General features: G+C 52.4%; 1 protein-coding gene across 4 annotated transcripts in view; it reads right to left on the reverse strand.

The window, feature by feature from the left end:
- Positions 1 to 12,401, reverse strand: part of LOC116948380 (latent-transforming growth factor beta-binding protein 1-like) — a 106,780-nt gene extending 94,379 nt beyond the window's left edge. For 3 of the 4 annotated variants that reach the window (XM_076071353.1, XM_032965000.2, XM_032964998.2), the window contains exons 1-3: positions 11,288 to 12,401; positions 9,072 to 9,142; positions 4,794 to 5,088 (exon numbers count right to left, since the gene is read on the reverse strand). In XM_076071353.1, coding sequence (XP_075927468.1) covers positions 4,794 to 5,088; positions 9,072 to 9,142; positions 11,288 to 11,871 — 950 coding nt within the window. In that variant the 5' untranslated portion in view covers positions 11,872 to 12,401. The remainder of the gene's footprint in view (positions 1 to 4,793; positions 5,089 to 9,071; positions 9,143 to 11,287) is intronic. The other variant, XM_032964999.2, reaches the window with a different exon arrangement.
- Between the last annotated feature and the right edge of the window lie 355 nt (positions 12,402 to 12,756).

Genomic DNA, 12,756 nt, shown 5'->3' on the forward strand with positions numbered 1-12,756 from the left:
TAGCGACGATTACTTCATTCCGCAAGACTGCCGCTCGGCAGCGCCTGAACGCCACGGCCTCGAGTCCACACGCTCGCACACACGCAACCGACGGCTGTGTCGCGCGAAGCGACCGATTTTCCCGAAAACATCAGAATCAGAATATTTATGAATACGTGGTGAGGCCCCAAGCCCCCGACGTGAGGCCAGCAGTGTGAATTCGCGGCCGTTAAAAAAGAAAAAAAGGTTCCAATTTGGCGAAACATGCTTCAATTTCAGATGTTGTTTTTTTTTCTTGGCTTCACAACAAGCGCGCAGGAAATGGTGAAAGCGTTGTGGACTCTGTCGTACGACAGCCAATGGGAGGCCGAGGTTCAGCCCAACGGCGCCAGCTCTGAAGGCTTTGGCGAGGAACGCCGCAGCGGGTCGTGCCGTCGTTTGGCAAACTGCGTGGCCGAGACGCCCGCATCGCACAAGCTACCTCATCCGAGCAAGAGGCGGGCCCTCGAGAGGAGTTCACGTCGCCGAGGCGATGACTCGGCGGTCACGCGGAGCGGAGACGGCTCAAGAAGGAAGCGGGGGGAAGACAGCAGGGCGAGACGAGCTCCCAGAGGTCGGAGGTCACGTGCCGGAGAGGAGCGACTTCATAAACGGAAGAAAATGTTTGGAGGCCTTTGATGCGGAGCAATAGCGATACGTGTGCACTCAGCTGGTTGCGCGAGATAATTGCATCAGGAGCAGCGGAGGGGTTGAATCACCGCTGTCACGATGCCTCCTTCGTATTTGTGAATCGGGCATTGAGTCGTTCCATGTTCCACGGTTGTGTTCTGGGTGACCACAGCGGCACTCTGGCCGGAGAGTTTTCAATTTTCCATTTGCGCATCAAGCATCTGCTATGGTTTGTGTGTGGATTGGGTCTATGGTTGTGGCCCTATAAGCTTCGCGGGAGATCTAAGCCAGGGATCGGCAGTGGATTTATCACGGATGCTGCTGATGATGATGATCTTGCACTGCCATGTGGCAGGAGCAAGAAATAGAACCAGTAAACATGGAACGTCGAACCAACGCTAAGCCAAGGTTGGTGCAATGGTTCCAACCCACATTCTAACGTTGATACAACGTTGACATGTTTACTGTGGGGGGAGGCCGTCCATACAAGAGGCTGCCTGACAGCCTAATGGAGGAGAAAGTTAACGAAGAAAAATGTACGTCGACGGGAAGCAATCACCATGACCGAGGAATGGAAAAAGTTGATCCAGTCTCATCGCGAGCCGCCATGTGATGACAACAGAGGAGAGAGAGAGAGAGTGACTTGACCTGGAGAGCAGGCAAAATCGCTTTAATCGAGATAACTAACAGCTGGGCAACGACCGCCTCACTGCCATCTGCGAGTCGCAAAGTAAGAGCTATTATTGCATGAGTTCTACGTGAGGTTACAATGAGACTGCACCAAAGGCACCATCAAAACTACTCGAGGAATATGAAGACAAAGATCCCCTGTATGGCGTACACAAGCTGTAGGGACAAGTACTGTCGAGGGCACCGAAGAAGGTTGACACAGCGCACAAACGGGCAGTGTGGCTAGGACCATGCCCGATCGACGTTGTCTCCCCCAGTGCTGATGTCGAAACACACAGCACAAAATACTCATGTAAGGCTGAACAGAAATTGTTCATTGAGCGGGCATGAAACTTGGCTCCGCTGGATTGGTAGCGCAGCGCGCTAACCACTGCACTACCGCTCCCCCAGTACAAACACACACACACCCACATCAAGATACACACACACACACATCAAGATACACACACATACGTGTGTTAATTACGACATCAATCACCGGTGAGGTGTAAAACACGCGCTGCTGAAAAGCTAAAGCTGTTGGCAGCCTTTGCTCACAATACTGTAACACAAACAATGACAAAGTATCCCCATAAAGCCTCTAAAGAGACCGCTGGGACAAGTGCTGTTCGTGAGCTTCAATGAAGGTCGACACGACGCGCGAGGGAGCGGGGTGGATGGCCAGCAACCACGCGCGAGTCGCCTAATGTTTACACACCGCATCGAGGTACTCATTTTAAGGCTGAGTCGACCTAGAGGAGGTGCAGCACCGGCTCAGAAATTCGTCACCGATGTTAAAACCGTGATCCGAGGTTCGTAGCGCAGCGCGCTAACTACTACACTAAGGCTCTGCACAGTAGAGAGCGACACGAATACATACAAATACGCTCACTGACACACAAACCCTCACACACTCGCAAATCATTCTCCCTTTCGCGAAAGCACCCACACAGACACACACGCGGCCGCGCCTTTAACTGATTGAGAGCACGTGCTGTCAGCGTCCACCTATGAAGGCGGGCACGGCACACGAGGGCCAGGCTAACACCACCCCCGGCCACTTTGTCTCGCCAGCGATGATGTTAACACGCCACACCGAGTTACGTATTTAAAGGCTGAGTCGACCAAGGGGTTGGTGGCCGTGAGCGCTAACTGCTGCGCCAATGGTCCCCGCAACGGTGCGGGCAGCACCCGTGGCTGGTCACGTGTTCGCACTCGAGCGAGGATGAATGTGGGTGGATTGCCCTGCTGCCCGCTGCTGCTGCTGCTGCTGCCCACGGCCACCGTGCGAACGATGAAGCCATCGCTTCCAAAAAAAATGTCGGTTCATCTGCCTCCCATCTAATGACAAATTCAATAGCAATTGACACGAAGCCTTGTCTGGTTACATATGAATCACCCTATAGCTGCTCAATATCCAATGTTTCCGTAACCCTAATTTTGTAATTTGTACTATGATCAATCTATAAAGTACCTGCCCCGATCCGATTTGTGCTACGGGGAATTTAATATTTCACTTTTATTTCATACGTATTTATGAAATATGTTTGACTCATCACGTGACACAGTTGTTTTTGTTGTGATTTCCACTTGCTGCACTGTACTTTATCTCATTGTATGAACTGCTTTTGTAATTTCGATGACCGAATTTTACTTTCGCAGACTGACACTCAGCCCGGCCTCTTGAGTCCTCAGCCGATTTAACAAACGAACTTGAACTCGGAGCAGCAAGGGCCTCGTCTACGATTCCCAAATCGGGTGCCTCTCGGTGTGGAGTTTGTATGATCTCCCCCTGTTCTGCATGGATTCTCCGGTTTCCTCCCATTGCGAATAAAAAAAGATGATAGCACATCCCGACGCTAAAAGCCACCCCGCAAATCACTCGATTGGGATCACACGCGGCGATAACACTGCTTTCCCTGACTGCAAAACCTTGGCAGGACCCTTCCGAAAAAAAGAGTCTTGAGACTCTGTGAGGTATTCCTGGGCAAACACGCAAAGTAGCAGTAGGAATAATAAGAGTAACACATAACCCAAGTCCCCGGGGTCACAGCGACTTCTGGCTCGGGTCCTGGCTCGTCTCCCTCTACCGATGACTCACTCGGTGCATCAACAACACACAAATATGTATTAATGCCCTCAGCCTTATCCAGACCACCAGCTCAAAAGGAACTGAACAGCGTGGCCGTTGTGTCGACGTGGGCCGTCCCAGCGACGGGCAGCAGTGAAACAAAGACACGCGCGCAGCCGTGCGGCCTGTTTCGACGTCGTCGGCACTCATCACCAGGACTGTGCCACCAGTCATCGATGTTGGCCGCTGCCACGCGCCTCTGGGAGCCCCCCCCAATATACGGAGAGGGCTTGTGCCCCGACTCTACGGGGACTCGTAAGCTCTCGCCGGAAGGCAACAATGACTCGACTTTGTTGAACCAAAGACCTGTCCCCACCCCCCCCCCCCCCCGCTTTTTTCTAGTGTCCTCATTCTCACCTTTACCAAACTGCCGACGCCTTTCCCTTTCCGCCGCGTACGCTTCGACCTATCACCCCTACTTCTCTGAAGATAACCAAACTCCCCCCACCTCCCTATCCTGTCATCTTTGGCTAGATCCCCTGATTTGTATAAAATATACTCTGTCGGTCTGTCGGTCACAGCCATTCACTTGAGTAATTTCTCTTGCACAGAGACGAGCATGGGGGTGATTCTAACCGCAAGGAACCAGGGAACCTGTGGTTTTAATAATGGGCCATGTGACACCTATAACCTTTGACCTGCGTAAGAAATTAATCAGTACGTTACCCGTACAATATGTTGGGTACCGTGCCAGCTGGTTCCACTGCAAGGTGGCAGAGCGCGACTAACACGGCCACTACTGTCTCCCTCCTGGATCCCTCTCCATGGTGACCTTCACCGTGACCTCCATGGTGCAATTTGATAAACGAGCCTCCCTAAGGTCACGGCTCTGAGAGCCCAAAGGTTGACGTCTTGGGAAGACGTTAGCAGAGTCTCCAACGCACGTTGTCATTCGAGTAGGTGTACAACAGTGAGTTTATTCTCCTAGGAATGTCTTGCAAGATCGATACGATGGATTAAACATCATAAGTGGGTTTAAAAAACAGAAGAGGGTAAAAAAAAAGATCTAAAGCCGTGTTGAGCAGACATTTTTTTGTGTTTGTGCAAAGCCGGCATGTGTTTGCGTGTGTGCACATGTTCGTTGCCCGTGGGCTGAGCACCAGGTGTTATGGGTTAGCGGAGCGGGCTGGATGGCCCATGCACTACCTGTGCGTCTCGCTCGCACCCCCCCCGTGCACACTGCCCAACCTCAATTCATTTCCAAGAGGCTGTGATACGGAGCCAGTGACACGGGGGCGGGTAAAATCGTCGTGTTTTTTTTTTACACTCCATTTCCAACCAAAAATTATGACTAAATAACGTTAATCACGGCAACAATAGGAATAAGAATGACCCAGACACTCACGGTGGCCTCCCGGCCGTTGCGTGGCTGCGGTTTGGGTTCCGGTTCAGTGAAGCCACGCCGCTTGGGACGCCACCACCATCACCGTTTGGCTCCGGCTGCTGCCTCTGCTGCTGCTGCTGCTGGCCATCGCCGGGCTGCAGCAGGGAGGCTGCCGGCTTCTTGACGGCGCCGTGCGGCTGCAACTGCGCGGGAGCCCTCACCACCTCGCACGCCTGTCCGGCGAAGCCCGGCTTGCAGAGGCATAGCTGTGGTCGCAGGCACATGCCCTCGTTCTGGCAGGCAGGGGTGCAGATGGCTGGGTGCAGTGGTGGGGGGGGGGGGGTGCAAGGTGGGGGGGGGGGGCAGTGATGATTAGTCACCTACTTTCTCACACAGACTCAAACTTGTATTTAGGGATGGCATCATCGTAATCATCGCGATCCACGGGCAGATGGCCCGTAGGTGTCCACTGCACATTTCGTCATTGGTACAACATTTATGGGTTGAGTTTCGTATTTATATTTCCAGCAGCCGTGTAGAACGAGAGAGAAATAAACAAGGAACCGCAAGTGTGCGTCTTCCAAATGACCGGCGCCTTATGAACGTAATCATAGCGACAATCGTCAGATGTAATGTGGGGAGCCAGAGAGAGAGAGAGAGACAGAGAGCGAGCGAGCGAGCGGGGATAGAAAGAGACATGGACAAAAAGATCGAAGGAATGAGTGGATAAAGAAGAGACAGGGAGAAGAGTGACGAGCAGAAAAAAGACGCGACGGGATGAACGGAGGAATATCAGGAGCGAAGCAACGCAAGGGAGAGACCAAAGTCCGTCCTATAATCCACGAGAGAGAGAGATATCCCTGCGAGAGGGCTTCCCAAATAGAAATAAACCGGGACATATCACGGGAAGAAGGCGAAGCAAATCTCAACAATTCAGAGGAGCTGGGAGCTAATCGTAAATCCACTGTCTTGTCAAAGTGAATCCAAAATCAAAGAGTATTGAAGTAGTGCTCATCTCCCAGCTTACAGCCCTGAGCCAGTGGTAGAAATTCCACATTCCCACGGCGCTTGGTTGAGTCTATCCATGGGACAACTACGATTTACTTCGCAACAGATTTGTAGGTATTTTATCGACCAAGAATGGATGGTGGGTTAAGTCAACGCCAACCAGGATTCAAATGTCAATCTCATGATTGCGAGTCCACTCTTTCTGCTGCTGGACCACCGGGCCGAATGCATCGTCTTGGGTGGTGGGGGGGCAGGGGGCATTATTACACCGGTACTGACAAAGACCGCTACTGTTAATGTTCCAAGCTTTCCAAATTTCCGAGGACAGCTTCCAACAGAACAAGATAACAATCCTGGGAAAGCCAGGACAGGTGGCAACCCTGACAATTACAAACAAGCGCGGCTTTCTAAAGCGACCCGTCCCATGTGCACGGGGAATTAAATCAGTGGAAATGCTTCTAAAGTGAGTTCACATGCCCTCTGTTGACCACGCGTGTAGTATGCGGCTGTCCGTATGTACACTCACGGCACAGTACATCATTGCACAAGGCTCAAATTGGCAGGTTACCTGGGACAGAGACAAAGAGAGAGAAACAGAGCACTGCTGTGACATTGTCTCGCTTCGGCGAAACTCTCTCTCTCTCTCTGTCTGCGTCGTTCACGTTATTTTGGAAATCGCGTGGGCTTTAGTCGTCAAAGTGGGAGCGCGCGAATGGTCGGTGTTACATCAGAGGTCAGCGCATTCCACGTGGCCACGCTGACACGATGTGTGGACTTTGAAGACGTCTATGACAGCGGAGGTTAACGGGAAAATAACTCGCCACCGTGGCCCGCGCGGCGTGCAGCGAACCCTCATCCAGCAGTAGAATGGCAAAGCGGGCTCTGCGCGTGCATTATTCGTAATGAGATAATTGGGGGAATTGGAATCTGCAAGTCGATGAATCTGGCCTGGGCGCATACTGCACTCACAATCCCCCCCCCCCACCACCCCACCCCTATCCACAGTGCCAGATGTATAAACACAACACATGGCATAGCTAGGATCACTCGTTAATAGGCTCCCACATGGCTGTTGTTTTTTTTTTAGAATACCACAAATGTGCATATGACCAAATTACTCGGAATGCGCCCGATCATGTCAGAGCTCTGGAGCTGAGCTGGGGATTCGGGCCTGGATGCTCAAGACTACTACTTGGATAACACTACCGCTGGATTCGAACTTTATTTTTTGGATGGGTGAACTTCCAGTGAACATCCAAGTGCTATACAAACAGACTTTGTATGTATTCTTGGTTCTTTCTGTAAGAAGGGAAACAATAAAATAATAAAAATATACAACAATAAAAGTCTCACGACGTTTCGACTGCAACACAAGCAATCATCATCAGGTGTGAAAACCACAGCAAGAACATTTGAAAAAAGTGGCGGGTTTTTTTAACGTTAGAATTTTATTGTTTTTATATTTTTATTATTTTATTGTTTCTCTTCTACGTGACTTTGCCGAAAGAACCAAGAATATGAATCCCTGCAGTCACGAAAGCTTTAAATCAACATGTACACGTTGTAGGCTAATGTTGCAAGGACTGCCCGGTCAGCAGGCGGCACAATCGCATTCCGTGACTGCACTACTCTCTAACGTCTATACTGCCGGCTTTCGTGAATCTACACTCGCCAGTGTGGTTGAAGTATGGCCAAATAACCTCCACGATTTACATTGTACACGTACATCACAGCTACTGAAGCAGCTTTGGCACACATCTCGGCCATTTAACACTCTAACAGTTTATTAGACATCCAGTGCCAAAGAAAACCCCACACCACGTTAAACAACCCATTCTCCTCGCTCGAAGAGGCCAATGCGAGTAACGCCCATCTCCATTGAGTGTCGCGAGCTTTTGGTGGAAATTCCACAGTCCCATGGCGGGGGCAGTTGGGGGGAGGGGCAGCCGTGCCATGTAACGTCCGCTGTCGACTTCGCACAGAGTGGGACTCGTCTCGCTCATCACGACGCGATGGGGCCGCAGCCAAGCCGCTGTTTGACACGCGAGATGTTTCACCCACAGCAGAGGGGAGACGGCAGTTGTCAAGTCTGCAATGTGCCCACGTGTTGGGTGCAACGAGGCGATGGTGAGGCGCGGTGTGGTGTGGCAGCGCTGGACGGCACGGACAGAAAGGGAGTGAATGGCACTGAGAGCGCCGCGGAGGGCTGTACATCACAGCTCATCTCAAGATATTTGAAGGGCACCCCCCCCCACTCCCCCCAGTGGCAGCTGTCCCTGTGCTGCACAAGGTGACTCGGCACCTGGCCTGCGCGCGGGCAATTTGATGCCAGTAGGGGGGCGATGATTGCTACTGTTTGTGTGTAACCCCAATAACACAGCTCTCTGTGTGCCCGTGCATTGCATGCATTTGTCTATTACAGATTGCCGAGCTCATCAGCATTAAAACAACAAAAAACTACTCAGATAGTGGGGAGGGGGAGAAAGGGGCATTCTGTTTGCGGGGAGAGACCTTGAAAGGGGACTGTCGACTGGGGGGGGGGGGGGGGGGGGGGTTAGGTGTGTGGGGTGTGTGTATGTGTGTATGTATGTGTGTGTATTCGGGGGAGCGATAGTGTAGTGTAGTGCCAGGTTCATAGCGCAGCGCGCTATGAACCTGGCGACCCGGGTTCGATTCCCGCTCACGGCCAACACCAGTGACGATTATCTGAACCGGTCCCGGGCCTCCCCTAGGTCGACTCAGCCTCACATGAGTACCTGGTACGGTGTGTAAACATTGTCACTAGGGAGACAAAGGCGGTCGGGCGTGGTGCTGGCCACCCACCCCCTCGTGTACCGTTCCGGCCTTCATAAGTGCTCGCTAACAGCACTTGCCCCTACAGTCTGTTAAGGCTATATGGGGGATCTTTGTCTTTGTATTCGTGTGTGTGTGTGGGGAGGGGTAGTGGAGCGATCAGCGCCGCTGCGCTACGAACCCGGCGATCCGAGTTCGATTTCCTACTCACGGCCAACACCCAGTGACGATTATCTGAACTGGTCCTGGGCCTCCCCTAGGTCGACTCAGCCTCAAATTAGTGCCGGGGGTGGTGCTGGCCACCAACCCCCTCGTGTGCCTTCATAGCTGCTCGCTAACAGCACTTTCCCCTACAGTCTGTTGAGGCTATACGGGGGGGGGGGGGGGGGTGGGATCTTTGTCTTTATACGTGTATTGGAGTGGATCGGTGGCTTCGAGCACTGATCAAGCGCGACGGCAGTGACCCAGCCACACAGGCTTGGCTCGCGTTGTACTCACGTTTGGTGCATTTTTGAAGTCCGGGACTCAGCTTCCAACCCGGGCAGCATTGACCACCGCAGACATTGAGTCTGCAGAAACCGCGGCACGCGATATGGTCACAACACATTCTGGATTGCCCAACACGTCCAAGGGCAAGACCACAAGTACGGACTGGGGAACGCATTCGCCCGCTCATTCTCACGTTCATCTGGGCCGTGCTGATTGCCAATAGAGTACATCGGTAATGGCCTCTGTGGGCAATCGTGACCACGCGTTTTGAGTATTCGGCTGCTGTACATTTCCACGTGATAAGCCACTTCGTTGAGCAATCATTGGTGGTCAGGTCGCTTCTGAAAAATAAGCTAAATCGCTCAGTGGGTTTTTAGCTAGTAAGATAACAAAAAACCACGTAGTTTGTATATTTGTTAAGTGATTTGTTAACTTTTTATACTTTGCACTCCTATCGTTTTTTTGTTTATTAATTGTTGTTGTAACGTTCTGATCCACCCCGAATAGACATCTGTGAAAGAGCGTCCTAGCTCATCGGATTCCTCCGGTCTAGAGAAATATCCTGATTCTGAGATAGGATGCTGCCGTGGTGCGAATGCAATGCAGAGGTTGCCGATTCTTTCTATCTCCCGCCTCGGCAGTCTAAACAATGGTTGCAAGTTTCCTAAATCCCCACCAACTCCTCGCCTACCCCACCCCTTCCTCTGTAATCCCGGCAAATATGAATATGAGCACACAGGTCGCGTGTGGCGGGGGTAAAGTGTGAATCATCCCACGTCGTCCGAGAGGTCTGGCCGAGCTTGGAAGAGAAAGCCAATTGCTCCTTTTAACAGGCCTGCACCTTTGCCTTGACTATTACGCAGGGTGATCCATTTGTCGACGCCCCATTGATTCACGGTGATGCTCTCTCTCTTCTTCGCAGGTGGTTGAACGGGTGTGCATCAAGCGACGGCCTCGTATCGTGCAGCGGAAAGTGTTAACATAGGTAATTAGGCACAGTGAGATTTGCGAAAGACGTGCAGAGCCTTTCATATAAAACATAGTTTTTAAAAAAATACTTACGTCCGTTAGGTATCTATAAGTGGATCACATTGCATAATCATGTTTTACTAATTGTGGCGCGTACATTCACAAAGTCATTCTTTAGTATAAGGCCTCCCTCCCTACGGCGTCGTTCTCATACGGGTCGTTTTGACCATACTTCACCACGTTGGTTAGTGCGGGTCGGCGAAGGGGCAAGGGGCGCTCGGGACTGGTTCAGGAATCACGCGCCACTGATGTTAGCCGTGGTGGTCGGGAATGGAACGCGTGTATCCGGGTTCATAGCGCAGTACGCCAACCACTGCAGCGTCGCTCCACTCTAGAGTATAATGTTTCTTATAGCTCTATCCCCCAATGGAGCTGTGTGGGAAACATCTAATGTTACCTGTTCTTACGCTGCAGGAACAGGCAACATTAGATTTCGAGCAATAACAGCGAGTGGATTCCTCATTCCATCTGTGCGGAGCTTTCAGTGTTACCCCTCCCCCCCACCACCTCTTACGGATGGTGGGTTTGTTTTCCTCCCGAAGGAAATTAAATCGCTCATTATTTTGCACTGACCAACTATCCCAGGGCGGGACTCTCCTTAGAAACAAGTCTTCGGACTCGCTAAGGCTTTCCCGCACGCGATATGAAGTGTCAACGGGGGCGAAGCTACGCAGGCGTGGCTGAGCGCAACGCGCTATGAACCCGGCTATCTGAGTGCCGTTTCACGAGGCCTGGCACGGCTAACGTCAGTGGCGAATGATAATCAATCGATCGAGCTGTTCCTGCCCAACTTGATGAACCCGCATCGACCTGCGTGGTGAAGTATGGTCAAAAAATATCCACGGAGTGGAGGAGGGATGGGAGGGGGGGGCTTTAATGCAGGGGTTGACCGACAAAGTGGTGTACAAAATAAACATGAATATATTTTAATTACCGTTTTCCGGATTATAAGACGCAACTCCCCCCTCCGCCTTCTACCTCCACGCCATTTAAAGCAAGTTTCGAGTGCGTCTTATAATCCGGTGCGCTCGCGCGTGTGTGCGTGCGCGCGCGCGCGTGCGTACGACCATATTTGCACAACGTTATTGACACCAGGTACAAGTTTTTTGGGGTGCGTCTTACTTTCCGGCCGCGTCTTATAATACGGAGAATGTTCGTGTGGGGAAGGGGGTGGCAGTGGGGTTGTAATGAGTTACCCTGTGAGCACTGTGGCTGAGTTGGCCTGGGTACGGGCGGGGCCGGGCACGCCTGATCGCGGGTTCGCACCGAGCCCGGTGGCCACCACCCCTCCTCCTCCTCCTCCCGCTCCTTTCCCGTGGCCACCGGCAGCGCCACCTTCGACAGCTCGCGTCCTCGTCCTCCCGGCTTGATAGCCGTCGACGCCTCCAGCCGAACTCGTGGTGGTGGTGGTGGCGGCGCCGTGAGCGTCTCCCTGATGCCCAAAGCGAGTCCCTTGACCGCGTAGTCTCGTTTGCACGGGTGCCACCATCACCGCAGATGCCCCTGCTGCTGATGCTGCTGATTGGTGGCCAAGTCTTTGCGCCACAAGAGGGGTCCGAACAGGAGTCCGCTGCTGCTGCAGTTGCTGTTGCTGCTGTTGCTGTTGTTGCAGTTGCTGGTGTTGATGATGATGCTGTTGGGACCTCCGGGGCTGTGTGTTCGGCTGTGTTGCTCCAAGCGCAAGTAAAGTCACCATCGTGATAGCGAGAAGAGACAGCGTAGAAGATGACAACGCCACACCTCCGAGACGAGGTATCACCTTCATCATCATCATCATCATAATCGTAGCGCGCAGTCTCACTCACGTCATGTAAGATTGCAAGCAGGTAGCCGGGTCAGAGCCGCATTAGATTTAGCGGGCACTTCCCACGGTGCGTGTCGCATGCACCTACCTTCATAAACAACAAATACAAACGCCTCAACCCAATAAACACTATACACAGATAAGTGCAAACACGCCTAAGAACGAAGCAGTGGCTCGCGTGACACGCAGATAACTCGCGGCGCAAATTAAAGAACGGACGAGAAATCTGACTTCAGTTTGCGCACGCGGCTGGTTATCGCCGCATTTATTTACTCATTAACAAAAAAAACAAAAGTCAGAGCCTCTCTTCGGGAAATCGGTTGAGTCGCGCTCGACTGTAACAATGCGCAGTACTCCGGGGCGTTCGAGGAGGTTTGTGATGAGTGGTGGCAGCGGCGGCGGCGGCGGTCACAGGCGCGCGTCCTTTGCCAGACGCGGGCGCTCGGATTTGCTCCACGGATCTTCAGGGTCGCTCGCGAATAGCTCCTACGCCCCTCCTCCCTTCCCCTCTGTGATGATGGTGATGACGCTCGCGTGTGTGTGTGTGTGTTGGAGGGTGGGTGGGGGTGTGGAATAGAGAGGGGGGGGGAGACTAGGGGAGGAGACAAGGGGAGAGTCGGGAGGAAGAGTGGGGGCAACTGTGCATCAGAGAACAGAGAGGGAGAGACAAGTGAGGTGGGAGGCGGCACGACGAGGGGGCTTGATTTGTGTTGTTGTTAACTCTGAAAAGTGAGAAGTCGTACAACTCAAATCGCGCTCAATGCGCGCCAGACAATCTCAGGAGCGAAACAGATGGGTTAAGCATGTGGATGGGAGACTCGTTGGGAATACCATACACACCATCGTGCATGGGCTGCAAGG

This window comes from Petromyzon marinus, chromosome 33 (genome assembly GCF_048934315.1).
Source record: "Petromyzon marinus isolate PM22_M1 ecotype Great Lakes invasive population chromosome 33, UKy_Petmar_22M1.pri1.0, whole genome shotgun sequence".
NCBI classification, from domain to species: domain Eukaryota; kingdom Metazoa; phylum Chordata; class Hyperoartia; order Petromyzontiformes; family Petromyzontidae; genus Petromyzon; species Petromyzon marinus.